The 20,568-nt window shown below is 41.3% G+C and overlaps 1 protein-coding gene across 27 annotated transcripts in view; it reads right to left on the bottom strand.

The window, feature by feature from the left end:
• Positions 1-20,568, bottom strand: part of DOCK9 (dedicator of cytokinesis 9) — a 327,271-nt gene that overhangs the window by 158,182 nt on the left and 148,521 nt on the right. For all 27 annotated transcript variants that reach the window (XR_013446892.1, XM_078070150.1, XM_078070157.1 and 24 more), the window contains exons 4-9: positions 18,736-18,818; positions 16,472-16,541; positions 14,330-14,425; positions 13,229-13,363; positions 7,569-7,743; positions 6,545-6,612 (exon numbers count right to left, since the gene is read on the bottom strand). Coding sequence is in view for 26 of the 27 variants with exons in the window: in XM_078070150.1 (XP_077926276.1) it covers positions 6,545-6,612; positions 7,569-7,743; positions 13,229-13,363; positions 14,330-14,425; positions 16,472-16,541; positions 18,736-18,818 (627 nt within the window). In the remaining variant the exon portion in view is untranslated. The remainder of the gene's footprint in view (positions 1-6,544; positions 6,613-7,568; positions 7,744-13,228; positions 13,364-14,329; positions 14,426-16,471; positions 16,542-18,735; positions 18,819-20,568) is intronic.

The raw sequence follows: 20,568 nt of genomic DNA, 5'->3' as shown, positions 1-20,568 counted from the left end.
GTTTCCATGAGCAATCAGTCTGATGCAAGAGGAATTACAACAGGTTAATAACACTGGTGCTCTCAGGGATGTGGGGATGGAGCATGAAGGGAAAAGATTAACTCTATACACCTTTGGGTATTTTTACTTACCATAGCAATCACATTTATTTTTACTTAAATTTTAGTAAAGACAATAAAATAAATTCCTTTAATGAGTACTTTCACAATCTAAGGGCCCACAAAATATAGCCGTAAAAAACCATTATCCCACAGTCTACACTGTTCAGGGCTTCTTGAAGTGACAGAAACCAGCTCTGGTCTTAAAATAATCCATGGTCAGTCCAATGTTGTGGAGGTAGGAAGAACTGGACTGGCTTTTCCCCAAACCCTGTTGCTGCTGTCCTGCTCACAACCCATCTAATTACTTTGGGTTCAGGAGAAAGGAAAACATGAAGAAAATGGACAATGACAGAGCCATTTTCTATGAAAATTGATACTTGCTCAGAAGTCAAAGAGAATGACTCATCTAAAACAAAGGCTATTCCCCTCACTCCTGTGAACCTTAAGTTTAACCACTAACAACCCACCCCGACAATGTTTTCTTCCTTGCCTAAGAAGCAGTTATGGGGGCACCTGGGTGGCTTAGTTGGTTAAGCATCCAACTCTTGATTTCAGCTCAGGTCACGATCTCAGGGTCGTGAGATCGAGCCCCTTGTCGGACTCCATACTCAGCGCAGAGTCTGCTTGTCCCTCTCCCTCTACTCCCTGCCCCCACTCACACACACACTCTCTCTCTCAAATAAATACATAAATAAAATCTTTAAAAAAAAGAAGCAATTATGGACCATACATTCAAGGGGTTTCCAGAAGGACTGCCATAGGCTGGCATAGTTCTGTGTCTTAAATTTATCTCTGAGCAAGCAAAACAATTAAAATCCAATGACCATGGCCAGCAGCATCTTATTTTGAGTATGAGTTATCAGAAAAACATTGTGTTAACTGTTGGCTCATTTAAACAGAATGGGTTGGAACAAGAAGACTTAGCAAATTCCTTTGAGGCCAGAAGGTATACTTAAAGAGCTGTCATGATCTGTTTCTACTACTTCCAAGATATCTAACTCCCCAGGGCCATTATCTCTTCCTCTGAGTCACAAAGCAATAATAAAGCATATAGAATAAGGAGGCCCGGGGCGCTTGGGTGGCTCAGTCAGTTTAGCATCCGACTCTTAGTTTCAGCTCAAGTCATGGTCTCAGGGTTGTTAGATGGAGCCCAGTGTCGGGCTGCATGCTTAGCGCAGTCTGCTTGAAGATTCTCTCCCTCTGTCCCTCCCCCCTTCGCACTTTCCCTCGTTCTCTAAATCAATCTTTTTTAAAAATTATTAAAAAAAAAAAAGAAGAAGAAGAAGGAGGCCCAAGAGATGGAACGCCTGTTGACTTCACAAGCACAGTGCCAGCCAATTCCCTTGTGTCATAATAATACAATGACACAGTTTTCGGGATTAGGATACAGGGAAGGAAGCATCTATTACAGACTTGGCTTAAAAAAGTCAGAAAAGATTATCTGTGAAACTGTCCAGCTGCCTGACCCTCATGCAACCTCAGTGAGACTATAAAGTTTGAGACCTAGTACTCCATATCTTGTGTTCAACCATGGAAGACTGACCTAGAAAGGTAAGTTCACTCGCTAAAAAGAAATTATCAGGTAACTGAACATGAGCAATTTCGCATTAACAGGAAACAATGCTTTTCTTTCAGAGCCACATGGGGAAGTCAAGGTAAGGTGAGTTGCTGTTCTTTGAGTACCAGAATAGCACAAAAAGAGAAAAGCTGTGAAGGAAAATATACGGTGGGAGCATGAGGGTTTTCTTCATACTATCCTTACACAAGGAGGTGATATATATGTGCCGATGACACCTAAGATAAACATAACCACAGAAAGAAATTACTAAATAAATAGCAATTGGGTTTACAACCTGATTACATTACCCCTTGACTTTATAGGGAAGAAACCAATTAACTAACTTTACAGTTTGTGTATTTAATAATAATGTTGATAAGACTATGTGCTCTACACATGCTGTTACATTTACAACAAACATGTATTTAGTTCCATATTAGACAACAGGAGGAAAAGAACAGGCTTCAGGGTAGACACAGTGTGTCCTCAATAAGAAAACAATAAAGATGTTCAGTACTAATGGTACAAGCAACATAAGGGCCAAGAATATACAACATATTCTGAAAACCTAAGCCCGTATCGCCCTTGCCATACTGTCAAGGGCCCCTCCATTATATTCCAAAATGAGACATCAGTTATTTTTGTACTAAAACAACTTCCTGTCACTCATATCCTGTTTGTTCTGTCTCAGTCACAGTGGAAGACAAAAGCTGGGGCAACAGGATGAATGAAGCAGAAAGAGGAGCTGAGCAGAGAGGAACCTGCCATTAACTCACATGGCCAATGCCCCCTGACTGCCTCCCCTGCTCCAGTCCTTTCTCTGCAACTTATTTCAACTGTGGCCTCATCTCCCACTGGACCCTTCCTTACCCCTCCATCCCTGGTGCTGACCTCTTCGCCTCTTCATCCCCTGATTAAACTCCCCTCTCTTGCACAGGTGTGCCCACAGGCTCTCCTTCCCCTCCCCTCCCCGCTCTATGTCAACTTCAGATTCTACAACTCTGGAACCATTCCTCCTAAGATCAAGAGGACCAGTTATTAATCGGTCCCCACCCTAAAACACTGGAGAGGGTTATAAACTAGGCTACAATCGCCCTTGTGCCGGGGGCCCTGCGTTGTGAAGGGCTGAGAGCCTGGCACAGTCAGGCTGGGGTTCCACCACCTGCCCCCCAACACCACTGAGCAGGCCCACACAAGCATCCCGAGTGGGACAGCAGCATGTGGACTGCGTGACAGCACATCCTCATTCTCTTTATTCTTTTGCTTTCTCCCTTTGAAAAATTACTTGCTGCCCTTTTTCTACCTTCTTAAATAAAAATATTTTTAAAATACTTAAGAGCTAGGAGGAAAAATAACAACAGTGAAGCCCCTTATAATGCCTTATAATGCTTCCTTTTTGGGGCTTTGACCACGACCACAGTAAGAAATACATTTATGTCACAACCCAATACATATACACATACCACATATGTACATTTTTAAAAATAGTATCTATCATTGGGCTACCTGGCTGGCTCAGCTGCTAGAGCATGCGACTCTTGATCTTGGGGTCGTGAGTTCAAGCCCTACGTTGGGCATAGAGATTACTTAATAAAAAAAAAATTTTAATAATATGTCATTATTAAGGGGCAGTGCAGTTAATATTCTAAATTCAGTTCTATTCCGTTTATATTTTAAAAATATATCTGGGGCACATAATGTTGAGCTAAGGAAGCCTGACATACTGTATAGTTCTACTAATAAGAAGGCCTAGAACAGTCACAACTAATCTACAATGACAGAGATAAAAGCAATGGGGTAGCAGCTGGGAGTGGAGTACAAGACAGTCGGCTGAGGTGCTAGAAATGTTCTATGTGTTGGTCTGCGTGGTGGTTATGCAGGTGCACAAATGTGAAATCCACTGAGCTATACAATTAGTGCTCCATGTAAGTTCTATTACAATAAAAAATAAAAAATAAAACAAAACAAAATAAACAGTAAGAAATGGGGGCTGAAACCAATTAAACTGATTTAACCAACTGATTCCGCTAACTTGGTGGTTATGCACAGTTTGAAAATAGCTCTGTCTTTAGAGCTATTTTCAAAATGTGTTTAGAGCTTTTTTCAATATTTATATTACATATAAAATATATATATATATATATATATATATATATATATATATATAAAACTTCTCTATATATTTTATCTCATATATACTTTAAAAACTTTCCTAGGTCCTAGGATTGAGAAATACTGAATTATTATGCTGGCCAGGCCCAGGTAGGCAGTGAGAGAAGAAAGGAGGGCACAATTCCTGTATGTCTTCATTAGGATAAAAAAAAGTATAGATTTTTAATCAATTAACATTAGATTCAAATAATACAAGTCTTCTCCTAGGTGTCCACTGTGTTCACCCAGTAAGTGTAGGAAGTTACTTTTCAAATCCTGGATTGCACTGCATATGTTAGCTACTTCATAAATAAAACAAGTTCAAACACTTTGCTTTGAGAAATTAGGAGCTCCCAAACATCCAGAAACAAAAAAGCAAATCTCAATGCAAAATATGATACACAGAAATTCACAGCACAGAAACACACACAAGCCAAAACCCTTCCCAGCTTAGTAGTAGGAGGTTACAATGGTGGCACTAAAATTAGCTTTAATAGGCAGGTGCTAAAAAGATATTGTGGTAACAGTCAAGTCTTAAAGAAAAACAATACTCTCAAGTCCTAACCAGGGAGGGAGATTTTATATTTTAGAACAGCCATGTTGTCTTAAAGTAAAGGTCAATGCTGAATGCTAGTCTATTTATAATCGTATATAGATAAGCCATGTTTTCTATTACAGTGTTTAAGATGTGGGTGTGTAGGGTCTCTGTTACATTGTATTCACAACGAAAAAGAATAGAATGGCAATAACAGAGCAAGAATATAAATGGTCAGAGAAAACAAAGATATTTCTCTTACTTAAAAGAGAATCATTCATAGATGCATACAAGTAGACAAATACAAGGATATTCACTGTAGCATTGTTTGTAATAGAAAAAAATGGAAATAACAGAACAGCTAAAATAAAATGCTTACATGGTGCAATAAAAGGGATGAACTAGATCTATATACCAGCTTGGATGGATCTCAAACACAAGGCTGAATTAAAAAGCAAGTATAGAGTAATATGTTAGCATTTATATAACATTTTTAAACATATAAAACACAACCATATATATCATTATGATAGGTACATTGGTAAAGATATAGCGATAAAATGGAAGTAATCCCAGAAAACTCATAATAGTGACTGTCAGCAGTTGAGGTTGCGGGGGAGGAAGGCAGCGGAGGAAGGATGGTGTTTAAAAAGAACTTCAACCACAACTGATGTTTTAGTTCTTTAAAAAACATGGGAGCTAAAAGGACAATAGAGTAACAGCGCTGAATCTGGGTCGTGGGAATACGGACAGTTGTTTTTATCTTCTTTGTGCTTTTCAATAACTTTTACGTTTCTCAAAATTATTAAAAACAGATGTAGCTTTTTTTTTCCCCCACTCAGAGTGACCCAGGCGCAATTTATAAAACTCAGGCAACCCCTCTTTGGGTTAGTGGAAAGATTGCCACACACCATCCTCTTTGGAAGTGTGTCTATTGACTTGAAAAAGGGGAGTGTATGTGTGAATATAGTAAGTACCATGTTAACATGGGAACCCTTGGGCCACCTGGGTGGCTCAGTCGGTTAAGCATCTCTTAGTTTCAGCTCACATCATGATCTCAGGGTCATGGGATCAAGCCCAGCGTCAGGCTCCTTGCTCAGTGTAGAGTCTACTTGAGATTCTCAGACTCTCCCTCACCCTCTGTCCTCTCCCCCTCCCCCGCTGCTTTCTCTCTCTAAAATAAATCAATAGGGGCGCATGGGTGGCTTAGTCCGTTAAGCATCTGACTCTTGATTTGGCTCAGGTCATGATCTCAGGGTCATGGGATTGAGCCCGACATTAGGCTCCTTGCTCAGCACAGAATCTGCTTGAGATCCTTTCCCTCTGCCCCTCCTCCCACTCTTCCTCTCTCTCTAAAATAAATAAATAAAATCTTTAAAAAACAAAACAAAACATGGGAATCTTTATCTGTGCATTTTTGTTTATTTCTTCGATACCCGTGATTTGGTATTAAATATTATGGAGGGGCAGGAACAAGGAATAATAAAAAGAGAATAATTTATAAGGCACTTTCTGGAAAACAGACTAAAATTTGACTCAGGTCAGTATTTAACCTCACCTCATATTCAGGTCAGAAAATAGAAGCGTAACCACAACATCTTTTTAACAATTTACTAACCACAACATCTTTTTAACAATTTACTACAATGTCCCAACTTTTACATCAACATGGAGGGGACTGGAGGAGATTATGCTAAGTGAAATAAGTCAAGCAGAGAAAGTCAATTATCATATGGTTTCACTTATTTGTGGAACATAAGGAATAACATGGAGGACATTAGGAGAAGGAAGGGAAAAATGGGGAGGGGGAATTGGAGGGAGAGATGAACCATGAGAGACTATGGACTCTGAGAAACAAACAGGGTCTTAGAGGGGAGGGGGGAAGGGGGATTGGTTAGCCCGGTGATGGGTATTAAGGAGGGCACGTACTGCATGGAGCACTGGGTGTTATACGAAAACAATGGATCGTGGATCACTACATCAAAAACTAATGACGTATTGTATGGTGACTAACATAACATGATAAAACTAAAAAAAAAAAAAAAGAAGAAGATCTCACTTTTAAATTGTAAAAAAAAAAAAAATTTACTACAATGTAACTGCTAATCATTTCAATAGATTCTATCCTGGACAGATTCAGGACATGAGAAATATTTCAATACCATTCTACAAAAAGCAGAAGACTTAGGATGATATTACCTTAGCAAGTTCAGGCAGGTAGCTGTCTAAACCGGAACCAGAACCTTCCAATTTGCTTTGTTCATCATCTGAAATGGCAAAACAGACTACCTGAGTCACTTGTAATTGAATGTATTTTATTTAAATCAGGAAGGCCATTTCTCTTTTGTACCCTTGAACGCAGTGGTTTTCAACTCTAGATGCCCATTAAAAACACCTCAGAGCTTTTTAAAAAAATACTGATGCCCAGTGTTGAGAGTCAAACATTTAATTGATATACCATGAACACTGTCTAAAAAGAACCAATATTAGTTATGAGCACCAGCCCACATGGTCACATCCATCAGACCCACTAAAAGTCAGTCCTGCCAGGTCCCACCCCAGGCCAACTGAATCAGTGTCTCTGGTGGGACAAGGAAAGAGAATTCTTTTAAAAGTTCCTGGGAACATCTAAGGTACAGCCAGGGTTGAGAATCACGTGCCTAGGGCCTTGAAATAAAACATGAATTGTCAAAAACACAGCCAAATTTTTCCCACCAAATTAATGAGGAGTCTGCCTATCTTAACTTTGTCTTTAAAATTCTAAAGGATAAGATTAATGATAATAGTAATAACTATACTTAGTATTTTAAGTGCTGACTCTATGCCAGGTACTCAAGATACATAATCTTATTAAATCCTCCCATCAACCAGCAAGTTCCATTTCATTCCCATTTCACAGATGGGTAAACCAAGGCTCAGAATATGGAAGTAGCTTGCCCAAGGTCTCAGAGCTGAAAAATGGTATTGCTGAAATTTGAACTCCGGTCTTCCTTTCTGCCCCCAAAGCTATGGTTCTTCCTATTACATGATTTCCTGATAAAAATGTTGTCAGGGTAGTAAATTCCAATGTGATAAAGCCTCTGCTGACAAGCCCTCTGTAGAGAGCTCACATCTGTCCCACTGCTCATGTAGCTGTGCAATACATCCACTTTCCATGCCCTCTGACAAAATTAAAGACACCAACAAAGTATGCATGTACCTGGAGAAAGCTGGATCTACTTACCTTCATGAGAGTCTCCATTTCGCTTTTCTTGCATTGCAGCCTCAAAGTTGAGCTGGAGAATCTTATTTAGAATTGTGATCCACTCTTCCATTTCTGCTTCACTGTCTGCTGCCAAAAGGTAACTGCTTTTGTCTTGCATCTTGAGCTCAAAAGCAAACCGCCTGACTTTGTTGTTCTGAAATTGAAAAGGAGTAAAAGAGATACATTTTAAGAGAACTGGAATGGCCTTAAATTTTTTTCTCTTCATTATTTGCTGATGGGGTGCTCCCTCATTGGCATTTGGGGCAAGCTATTTAAAAATGCAAGCCCCTTTCCTGCAAACCCCCATCACTATCTACCTTCCCTGCTTTTACTGTCTCCATAATTTTCTCATTTGAGACCTTATGCATTTTACGTATCTATCTCGTTTGTTTTCTGTCTCCTCAAATGGAAGGAGAGCTCCTTAGGGCAGAGGTTTCTTCTGTTCAGTGCTACATCTGTATTTCTGGAACACTGCCTGGCATACAATAGGCTCTTGAGAAAACATTTATTGAATGCGTGAAATTTCACTGAAAATTTTCAATTCCTCCAGCTCCTTCTTTTTTTATTTTAATGAAGTAGTGTAAGGTGTCACATTTTAAAAAGCAAACCATAAAAAAAAAAAAAACCAAACCATTATCTATCAATATATTTGACTTCCTTTTCTGGAACTTTCCCATTATTTTTGAGTCCCCAAAGGTATTTCGATACCATGTCTACAGCCTTCCCTCATGCCTCCAGTTTTTATACTTATGAAAGAATATCCAGCTCCAAGTACAAAAACAGTAGCCACATGCATTAAATGATGGAGGATGAACGTGCCCTAGATCAGGGTTTCTCAACCTTGGCACTACTGACGTTCGGGACCAATAGTTGTGGGAGCTGTCCTATGCACTGCAGAATGTTTAGCAGCGTCCCTGGCCGTACCCACGACATGCCAGGAGCATAACCCCAGGTGTAAAGACCAAACCATGTCTCCAGATAGTAACAAACCTCCCCTGGTGAGCAAAATCCCCACCCCCCCACCCCCCCCACCAAGGGACAGAACTAGAAAGAAGTTTGGCTCTAAGGACTGTAGCATTAGATCCCTTGCATGCACAGACTGAGGACAACCTGTAGGGGGCAGAGTAGCCCTGGCCCACTAGATGCTAGCTGGTTAGCAGCAGGCCCCAGGGCTCCTCAGCGTAGGTGGCAGGGACGGGCTGACCCTCCCCAAGGCGTCTGTGTTCCTTGAAGCGTGCTTCTCAGACACACACAGGATGATGCCACACCAAGCAAGGCCAACAAACTCCCATGCACAGACTGCCCGCTGTAGGCACCTCCCTTCACCTCAGGGCAAGAATCAGACAGGAATCAAAAGGCTGGCTATGAAATGTGTTTTCTGTCCCACTCACAACTGTGAAAATAACAAGTTAAAAGTCGGGGAGACATTAGGCCTTGGTTCTGCGTTGTTTTTCTTTCTCAGCCTCAGCGTCCTGATCTGAAAATAAGTGTAATCAACTTCAAGGTCCGAAAATGCTTTTAGGCCTAAAGATTCTACACTGGATTTCTTTCAGGTCTATTTAAAAATTCCAGTTTATGCATTTCTTTGAACCCATAGCATTAATCAACTACTTTTTTGTTGTTGTTACAACGTCCAGAAACAATTTTAAAACACACACACACACACACACACACACACACACAACTGTTGGCACTTAGCTTACAAACAAATCTGGTAAAAACAAATTACTTAACATTTTTGAAGCCTTGGTTACAATTCATTAAATGCTAAAAAACATCGGCCACATGGACAAAAAGAATACGAAGGAAGAGATGTCCCCTGAAGTCAGAAGCTAAAGTTAGGAAGGCCACTGCAGAGACGGAGCTGGATGCATAAATCACCTAAACGCTGTGACACCGGTGACCAAACTCTCTTGTTTTGCTTTAAACTTCTTTTAAAAGTCAGTGCCAGAAGATTTAACTGAAAAGTAACTTAAAAGGTCTCTCAACTCAAGAATACAAATGAAATTCCTACTTGGAAATCCCACGCAAGAAGTCAATTCACTGTTGTTGACAATTCACTCTGGTAGTGCCTACTTTACACTGTGAATAAACTATTCTGATACAGTCTGGTTTCCACCACGGCTGCTTTCAGCTGAGGGGGAGTTCCTGGCCGAGGGTCACCCACGGGCCAATTAGCTGTTGATGCAAAGATAATTTTCAGTGAATGGTATTTGGTGCTATCGTCTTGATCTATGGCCCAAATATACTTCTGTGTATTCCATCATTTTGAGGGGGGATATCCTGAGTAGTGTCTTGGGTTTTTTGTTTTTAAATTGGTTTCCAATAATTAAAAACACCAAGATTTAAGTAAAAAATTATATTTCTGCATTTCTTGGGGGGAAATAAAAAAACAGATCATCCGGAACTGCCTTGAGCTGGTAGTTCTGTCCAGCAGCATCAGCCACAGCTGAGAGGCGCTGGCCCCATAAGACAGGACCATTTGTGCTCCTGTTTGTCATAGTTCTCACCATTCCCTCTTACTCTACACTCAGACCTCTTCTTTTACTTAATTTTCCTGCTTGGCTCCTGCAGACATCTGAGTCTGGACCCCCAACTTCTATTGCTGGCCTGATGAAGTAACAGAGTCTGGATTTACTCTCCCATCATAACTACTAGGAAACGGAACAAAATCGATGAAACAACTGTTTTCAGATATTTGACAACAGGTAGGGCAGGCCTGGGACCCTGATGGACGGGAAATAAATGAGGTGAGCCCTAGCAGCAACTCAGCACTCTGCTGGAGGTGGTATCCGGGTTGTGGCCCAGAAAGGGGAACCCGGACAGAGTCCTGCAGTCTCCCTGAGTTAATGAGACTGACCAGAGTTCAGGAAGACCAAGGTGGCTACAAAATACAGGACACAGTTTCCAGAATGAGAGCTCTCCCAGAGTTCGCAGCACGTAAGACAAGAGATCCAAATTTAGAAGCAGTGGGAGTCACGCATTCATTACGTGTACATTTTCCATTTGTATGTTATGCCTTAACAAAAAAAATTTACCAAAAAAATCAAAATGAAGACAAACTAACCTAAATTTCAGGTCACTAGAGGTAAAGAGAAGATGGAGAAGAACAGAGAATAAGAACATCAGACCCCCAAAAGAACACGAGCATCCAGAAGAAAATGGAGTGTCTTCAAATTCTAAAGTAAATTTCACCTTGGATTTCTACATACAGCCAAACTATCAATCAAATGTGAATGCAAAACCAAAAGTATTTGCAGGTAAGTTAATGCTCAAGAAATTAACCACTCAGACATGATTTCCCAGGAAGCTACTTGGAGGATGTGCTCCTCCAAAACAAGGAAGTAAAGCAAGATTGAAGAAGACACAGGATCTTGGAAACAGGGAATCCAATGCAGGGAGGAAGGCAAAGAGTTTTCAGAATGACAGCTATCCAGAGGCCAAGAAAGCAATTAGTCTAGGTTAGAGCAGGAGGGAGGGCTGCAGAAGCTAAAATCCCACCTTCCATCATATAATGTCCACAACTGACAAATAAAAAGCAGCAGACATGCCTTATCCAGCATTATGAAGGCACATCCCCAGAAAGAAGAGTGAAAAAAGTTGAAAGTGATCATTTCAGGGGAGTGAGGAGTGGGTGAGGTGGAGGTATTGTAAGCAGGAACGTGCATGCAATGTTACCTTTCTGCACTGTTTGACCCAGATGAATGTATTACTGGGATAAAAATGCAATTTAATTTTACACATGTGAGTACATAAACAAGTACACACACCTGAAAGTCAAACCAAACAGCTGTGTCTCCAACCTCAATCACACTGGCCCCACAAAACAACCTTTCTTGTAGAACCGAGCTTCAGGCCAATGTCATCAGCCAACACTGAGTCATTTTTAGGAAGAATTCTCTGATAATGGTGACTGCATCTATTGTGAGGAGTTGTCAAGGAGATTGTTCATTAAGCGCACAGTGCCCTCTGTATGAGGGCCCCCATGAGAAATGCCTGAATGATCTTCATTCTGAGATGACTCGGACAGCTTCTGACTAATTGGATTGTTTGCATCCGTGTGCACTGTGCTACTGAATGGGTCTCCCAGCTAGAAAGCATAGAGCCCAGTTTGCTACCCACCCACAGCAGGTGTCTTTAACACCTCTGCTTTTTTCTTAGCTAATTCCTCTTCATCTCCTCCCTACCCCGACTCCTTGTTCACCTTCCTGCTTTCAAACTCACTTTAAATTCATGCGATCCTGTGTTTTATGGATCCCTGTACGTTACTGCCTTACAACTTCCTGGAAAGTGGCAGGGGAGTGGGTGGATGGATGGGCAGTTCGGGAAACTGGCAACTTGCTTTCAAAGACAATTCTGTGAAGGTATGGAAGAACCTACATCAAACTGGTAACAGCATCTCTCTGGGAAAGGGAGAGATGGGGATCGAGAGGGACCTCCAGTTTATCTGTACAGTATCATTTTTTTAAATATATAAGTATGTTATAATATGAGTAAATTATGCATGATTAAAAGTAATTTTTAAGAATGACTCTACAACTGGGGTGCCTGAATGGCTCAGTTGGTTAAGTGTCTGCCTTCAGCTCAGGTCATGATCCCAGGGTCCTGGGATCAAGTCCCGCATCAGGGAGCCTGCTTCTCCCTCTCCCTCTGCGCTTCCCCCACTCATGCTCACTCTCTCTCTCTCTTTCATAAATAAATAAAATCTTAAAAAAAAAAAAAATAACTATACAACTGCAATAGCATATGATAACAAAAATATCCAATATTGGCTGAATTCTTACCATCGGCTAGCACGGTTCTAAGCTCTTTACATACATTAATTAATCCTCTCAGTAACCATATTTGACAATTATCCCAATTTAACAAATGAGGAAACTGAGGCACAGAGAGGATCAATGATGTCTCCAAGGTTACACAGCTGGTAAGTGGTAGAGCAGGGATTTGAACTCAGTCTGGATCTGAAACCCAGTCTTTTGACTACCCTGCTATTGGTACTATGATCGTAGTGAGAGGCTAAGAACTGTTCTGGATATTTCCAAATTAATTCACCTAGTCCTCTCAATGTACCCTATTAAGGAAACATGATCATTACGCACGTTCTGCATATGAAGGAACTTTTGTTAACAGCCTATCCAAGGTTACACAGCTGTAAAGCGGCTGAGCCATTATCTTAGACACAGGAACTCGCATGCCAGGGCACTAGGCCTACTACAACAGAACCCTGCAGGCTTCATGGGCCAGCTTCCATCGTGATGAAAAACAAGCCTTTACTCACCTTACAATCAGCTATTCTATTTCCACCCCCAATACTGCCACTTTGGGAAGTGTTTGCTTAAATCTGCTCATTCCAGATGGCACTCTTTTTTTTTTTTTTTTTTTTTTTTTTTTTTTTTTAAAGATTTTATTTATTTATTTGAGAGAGAGAGAATGAGAGAGAGCACATGAGAGGGGGGAGGGTCAGAGGGAGAAGCAGACTCCCTGCCGAGCAGGGAGCCCGATGTGGGACTCGATCCAGGGACTCCAGGATCATGACCTGAGCCGAAGGCAGTCGCTTAACCAACTGAGCCACCCAGGCGCCCCAGATGGCACTCTTAACAGATAAGAAAACTCGATGATAGAACTCTATTCATCTTTACCTGAACCACGCCCATACAGGAATCCAGAAATATCGATCCTTTGGGTTCTTTGGAGATCTTTTCATCTTTATAAAAATTCAAATTGTAGGATCCGTCACCAAGTTGAAGCAGGTGGAAAAACCGTCTTTTAAATGACTGAGAGAAGAATACATACACAGCTATTGTTTCAAAATGAAGAGAGTCACAATGTCTATCGATAACTCACAGCTGTATACATATGTATAAACCACTTCTATTCTCTCCAAAACAAACCCAATTCTGGCCAACGCCCCAGGTAATGGTGAGTTAAGACTCTCCACCACATTTTAATAATTTCAGTGCATTTAAATTCTTAGGCAGTGGTTCACTTAACATGCATGGGTCATTTTTCTCACCCACAGAATTTGATATTTTTACATAACCACCCAAAAGCAGTGCAATGAGTTCCAATTTGGGATGCAGTACAGAAGGATGGAAACTTTCTCAAATCCCCAGGGTTTCTTGCTCACACAGAACAGGAACTTTTCTCTGCCTCGTGACACTGAATGATTTTCCAGCCTCAGGATTATGATGGTCAGCATTTCCCTTGAACTCTTCTTTATCTCCCTGTCCATCCTACCTCCCTTCCATTATTTCTCTCCTCTTTATTATTTATCCTGGTCTTTCTCTGGTCCTCCTCCTCTCCTGAATGGCTTTTTATACTAGCTTTGCTCTTCTCTTTGCAATCCCCTTCCAATCTAACAGTTTTCCCTTTGGTTCTCAAGTTTTGCCTTTCTTGACTTTGTCACAGTAGACCTCCCCAAAGTGCTCAGATTTACCCCCTGGGTGATGTGCTTGGAGGTGCCACTGTTGCAGTGGATCCAGGGAAGAAAGCCCACATTGGCAACTGCACCGGCACACCAGCCCAATGATGGTCTCGTCATGCTAGTGGTCGGAGGGTGAAGCAGGGAAAGTGGGTGCAAGTGGGACAGTACCAATGGGGGTCTATCACCAGGGAGGCATCTTATTAACCAGACATTTGTCAGGAAGAACAGCATACCCATTCATTTTGAGCATTATTCCCAAGACCTATAGCAGAAAGGGTTTAATGAGAGGGGAATGCAGGGAGATGGGCCACCTTACCCTCATGGTCACGCTTATCGCACTGTTCATGTTGCCTTTGTACAGCCACCCGTGCTTGGTGATCCCGCCCTTCTGAGAGCCGAGGGAGGCAGCATCCTAGGAGAGAAGGCAAACCACAATCGAGCTCTTGCTACTACTAATCTTACTTGCTGTGAGTTTGGCCAAAGGGAAAATCATTCCATCGGTGCCAGGTTGCCCCATCCTGCCCCTTCCCTGGAGTCACCATCTGCCACAAGTCACTTTAGAGTCTGCTTGGCAGTAAAAGAGAGGGAGAAGCCTAAGTTCCTGGAAAAGCTCTAGCCCATTAAAAGGCAAAGCTAGCTCCAGTCCAAATTTTTAAGTGTTTAATGAGCCACAGAAAGTACATACCATACTTGACCGCTCAGGTTGTAAGGTCGCGCCTGGTTTCATGAAAAATGTTTTCAAATTATACTCCCCTATAACTGGAGGACGAAAGCAAATTCCTGGAAAACTTCCCAGAGGCTCAGTTCAGGGGAAGGTGAATGAAGAAAGGAAGGAAATAGGAGGCAACAGAGAAAGGAGGGATGAAAGAAATGGATGGGGCAACAGCATGGAAGGAAAGACAGATAAGAAGACACAGGGATAGCGGTACAGGAGGGGAGTCAGGAAAGTGCAGGGACACGGCTAGAAAAACAAAGAAACTCGCTGGAGCAGGTTCTGACTCCAGCTGTGGGCGCCAGGGTAGCGAGGCGAGCAGGGGGCAGCCAGCTGCTGCTAAAAATACGTTAGGCACGCACTCGTGCATCAGACAGACAGACAGATGACATGTGAACACACACACATACACAGTGTGGCCAGGCTGCCACACGCTGACCCAGGGCCCTCCGCGCTCTCTCTCGTGTGGCTCCCTTGCAGCCTCCTCGCCTTTCTAAGGCAGTGTCCGCTGGACACTTCAGTGCACTCAGTGGCAAGAGAGGGCCACACGGAGTCCCGTTACCCGGCTCACACCTCCGAAAACTAGTCTCTAGTAGTGATCTTTATTGCTGCAATCAAGTAGACAATTGCAGAAAGACCCATCTTATGTTCTGTTTTAGACCATATCAATATTAATATCGGTGGTTTAATGTTCTTATTATTAGCAATAAGAAATAACTTACCTATCTAGGATTTTACAGTTTGTTGTGTGCCCTTACGTGCATTATTTCAATGGGTTCTCCTCTTACTACTAATCAGCACCAAGTTTTTTTTAATATCTTTTCATTTGGATGACCACTTACTCTTCCCAGAATTATTTTAAAAGTGGTTTCTAAAATAATTTGCTGCCATGGACATTTTAATATTCTTGAATGGCCAGTGTTATGGCTTAGCTGACAATCAATCAATCAATCAATCAGGACACCTGCCCCACCCAACTCACAATGAGGCATCTCATGGGGAGAATGAGAAATGGAGAAACAGGTTGCACTGACTTTTTTTTTTTTAAGATTTTATTTATTTATTTGAGAGAGAGAGAATGAGAGACAGAGAGCATGAGAGGGAGGAGGGTCAGAGGGAGAAGCAGACTCCCCGCCGAGCAGGGAGCCCGATGCGGGACTCGATCCTGGAACTGCAGGATCATGACCTGAGCCAAAGGCAGTTGCCTAACCAAATGAGCCACTCAGGAGCTCTGCACTGACTTTTTATTAGGTTTCCCTCGCTCAGTCATCTTAATGCCCAGTTCTCTCTATGCACTTCTCCAAGAGTAGGGGGAGTGGGCTTGTTTAAAGAAAAGACAGGAAAAGAAAAGCTTCTTGGTACCATATACTTCACTCAAAGCCATTACTGAAGAAAGAGCCATTTAAAGCCTACTGGTGGCCAGTTTGTTTCAAGATATCCTGTTGAAAAACAACCTAAACTTAAGGTCTAAGTAATCTTGATATTTTTTAACAATGTAGCCAAATCTTATCCAGGCCTTTGAAAATGATCTCAGAACAAATAAACAAGACAGGAAGAACTTGTACCGCTGAACAGTCAGGTTGAAAGGGAGACCTTATTTCAGTCAATCCGACAATACATTTTAAAAAAATTCTTCCCGTTTCAAGAAACATTCCAACTCCTCTTTTGGCTAAATGCTGGTAATTTTCCAACAGTCTTGCAATCTGTAAACTAAATCAATTTTTAAATCTGCAAGCAATTGCCTACCTCGTCTTTGTCAACCTCCTCATCAACTTCATAGACGTGAACTGGAAGTTTATCCAACTTGGCCACTTTGCTTTAAAGAGAAGAAAGAAATCTGTTTTATAATCTATGCATTTCTTCCTCCATCAGAGGAACCAACATTTAACAAATCCAAAGCTGGTCCACTCAGCTGAAGAATAAAAACAATCGGCACTACTGCTTTGCAAAGCGGGTGATTCCAGAGTTAGAGAGCCCCCAAAAGCCATGTAGAAAAGCTGGCATAGATATATTTAAAATGGGAAAGCGTAGGGGCGCCTGAGTGGTTCCATCGGTTGAGTGTCCGACTCTTGATCTCAGCTCAGGTCTTAATCTCGGGGTCATGAGTTCAAGCCCCACCACGTTGGGCTCCGTGGAGGCTACTTTAAAAAAAAAAAAGGGAAAGTGTATTAATAAACAAAAACTTGGTAGAATAACTTTTAAAGATTTATTTTATTTATTTGAGAGAAAGAGAGAGCGAGCACAAGCGCGGGGAGGGGCAGAGGGAGAATCTCAAGCAGACTCTGTGCTGAGCGCAGGGCCCGACTTGGGGCTTGATCTCACAACCCTGAGATCATGACCTGAGCCAAAATCAAGAGTCAGACGCTTAACTGATTGAGCCACCCAGGCGCCTCAGTAGAATAACTTTTAAAATGAAGTTTATAAGAGAAAATGGAAAATGGGATCATGGCCTTTAGAGTGGGAGGCACGGTCTTGATGATGACAGTGTTAACAAAAGCACAGTAACAGCAGCCTGCACTTATTAAACAGTATGTTCTAAGCACTGGGCTTCACATACATTATCTCCTTCAGTCCTTTAGATGGTGGGGGCTGGTGTCAAGACCATTTAATAGGTGAGGAAACTGAGGCTCACAGAGGGGAGAGTGAGCAGAGGATACAGGCAGAGTATAGAATTTATGTTAGAATCCTCCCTCTCTTTCTTATCACAAAACTGGAAAATTATTAATGCCAAAGGTGAAATCGACCAGTGGTAAAGGTATCTCATCCAGTAAGTTCACTATATCTCATAGTCTGTTCTATGATAACCAGGAGAATAGTATGAACCAGACTATCAGTGAAGATAGGTTAATACAATCAAATGGAAAGACCTTAAAAATCCCCAAATAAGTACTGGGTAAATATAGAACTAAGGAGCATACCCATCTGGAGAAGATAATGCTGGAAGGGAGTGTTTTAAGCTGAGGTTCAAAAAGAGTCAATCGGGAAGTTGGCTGAACACTCTGAAGGAGTGGCTGAACCACACAAATAGGAAAAACAAACAGCAAAGTTCACTGAGAATAGTTTCAATGGTTCAAACTCATAGATGCCCCAAACACAGAGGAAAAATATATCAATAGGGTCTCCATTATAGGTAAAATTTTCATTGGTGATGGTTACTTTTAAAATACAACCCATCATTATTTGATTTTGATTTCGATTTTCATAATCAGCTATACTAAATTTACCAACTGCATCATTTCAGGATGTACCATTTGGTAACTTAACCTCTCACCTGGTCCACTTTATTGACCACTAATCAATCTAAACACACTTGTTTTTGGTGTATTCCAGAACGCATTAATACTTTAAAGAAGGTAAAGAAAACAGTCGGGAAATGTGTGCTCTTTGATTTACTTTTTTTTTCTTTTTTAAGATTTTATTTATTTATTTGACAGAGAGAGCAAGAGAGCACAAGCAGGAGGAGCAGTAGAAGGAGAGGGAGAAGCAGGCTTTGCGCTGAGCAGGGAGCCCGACGCGGGGCTCAATCCCAGCACCCTGGGATCATGACCTGAGCCAAAGGCAGACAATCAACCATCTGAGCCACCCAGGTGCCCCTGATTTACTTTTTTTTAACATAAAATTTATTCACTATAAAATGCTTTTTATGTCTCTTCAAAATATTCTTTCAAAGATAAAACACACTGTAGCATTTATGTTTTGTCTTCTACTTCTCACTGAAGGTACTTTACCGGTTGTGTTTTATCAGTGGTATCCCGAAAAGAACCACTGGCCATAACTAAACCATCCATGTGTTTTTTACCATTTACCAATCCGCGAGTGCTAGGTTTGAGTCCTACTTTCAAATACCCCGGAAATAAAAGCTATTCCATATACATATAAACCATCTAGGAATATTTTCTCCAATTACTCTGATTGCATATGAAGTTACATACCTCCCTAAGCATTTCAAGTGCAAAAAACTGTTGCCCATGTGTATGACCCCACCTTGTGGGGTCTGACCATTTACTCACTTTGGAAGCTGTCGAAACTCTCCCGAGTAATCTTCAAATTTATAGTTCACAAGATGCCAGTCAGAGTTATAGGTTTTGATGCACTATGGGGGGACAGATTAAAAAAAAAAAAAAAACCGTAAGAGGAAAAGAAAAAAGATATGTGATGGCTTTTGGAGGACGTTTGGGAAGGTTTATGAATGCACACCCACACAAACATCAAAAAAAAATTCTTTCACCTCAACCCTCTTGTGCCTGAAATTCCACCATCAGAGGTTCCTGTAAAGCTTAAAAATCACTAAAACACTACCCTTGGGAACAGGGTCACTTTAAGTTACCATCATTCATGATCAGAGAGATTTTGCAAGGGGACAAACTTCACCTCAGTTGCCGCATTTACATAACAAACAATGTACTGCTTCTGACTTCAGACCCTTTCAGGATGTTTAGTAATGTTACAACTAGCTCTGTTATTAAGTATAATAGAAATCTGCCCTCGGTTTTTCCTTCTATTTATAAGGGCCAGAGTGAGGTTATTAGGAGAAAAGATTCAGATTCCAGTTCACAATGGCACCGTGACATCACCTTGCCTGCACACATATGTGTGAACCAAAGTAGGGAGCTTTACCTTCTACCATGACACTAACCTACACACTGGTGTGGGGGCCAGGGCAGGCTGCCCCAAAATGTACAACAATGGCATATTGCTTATTTTGAACTGAAGCTTCTTGGGAGTCAACCTGCTCAAAGGACATTGAGACCCTCCTCTGTCCCCGTGAAAGCCAGAAACAAATCTCCCATATGAAAATTACTCTCCTGTACTAAGAAGTAAAAAAATCCTTATCACCAGAGGTAGAGACTTTAAAGTTGAGAAAGCTACAGAATTAAACCTCATCATTTTTTTCTCATCTACTACCTCAGCCTAAATTCTGCTTAGAATTCCTTACTAATTAAAGCTCCCAAACACCTGTCTTCTTTATCCTGTCAATTCCTCATAGATCTATTGTCTTTTTGTCTAAAATGTGTAAAAACTACCTGCCTTGGTCATTTCTTGGGGTTTCAGTTTCATTATTGGACCTCCATGTGCACATAATAAAATTTTGGTTTTTTCCCTCCTGTTAATGTTTCTCATATCAAGTTAATTCCTACATCAGCTAGAAGAAACCCTCAGAGGAAAAAAGTAAGTTTCTACATCCCCTACATTGCATTAAACTACCTTACTACCCAACAGACTCAACGGACCAGCATGGTGTCTTTCACTCATCTATCCAGGATGATCCACTGAATAGTGCGTTGACTCTAAAGATTGTAAGACCGCATCCACCAGAACTTCAAATATGAATGAGTCAAAATCAATAGGGGAAGCGTGCGATTAAGTTACCATCAGCTAAATTGATTTTCTGTGTAGTCAGCTCTTGGCTACGCATATGTAAACTTCAGTGTGGAAAAAAAACATTGAATGAGTAAGTAAAATGAGTGCCTTACCTAGTTGACTTGACTCTGGCTGTAATCAACATGATGATCAAAGTGTCGGTTCTGCTTACTTCACTTCATCATTTAGAAGGCCAGCCTTATGTTTCACAGCTTATGCCTGAAGGCCTTCTGAAGCAAACTCCCCTCCACACCAAAGTCCCTAAAATAACTACAGCAATGCCCAGTGCCTCTCTCGTGCCAGATTATGCTAAGCACTCTACAGGCAAGCTCGTGAAGGGCAGGCAGTGTAAGATTTTTATGTTATCATTCTGAAAGCAGAGAAGGGTTAGGAACAGAGTCGGATGGGGGAGCGGAACAATTTTTCAATCATCTCTTTGCCAAGTAGTGACGAAGGTTTTTAAATACTATTTTATTCTTATA

This window comes from Halichoerus grypus, chromosome 4 (assembly GCF_964656455.1).
Source record: "Halichoerus grypus chromosome 4, mHalGry1.hap1.1, whole genome shotgun sequence".
In the NCBI taxonomy this organism is placed as follows: domain Eukaryota; kingdom Metazoa; phylum Chordata; class Mammalia; order Carnivora; family Phocidae; genus Halichoerus; species Halichoerus grypus.
Note: the sequence above shows the minus strand (reverse complement) of the source record. Positions and strands in the feature narration are given on the sequence as shown.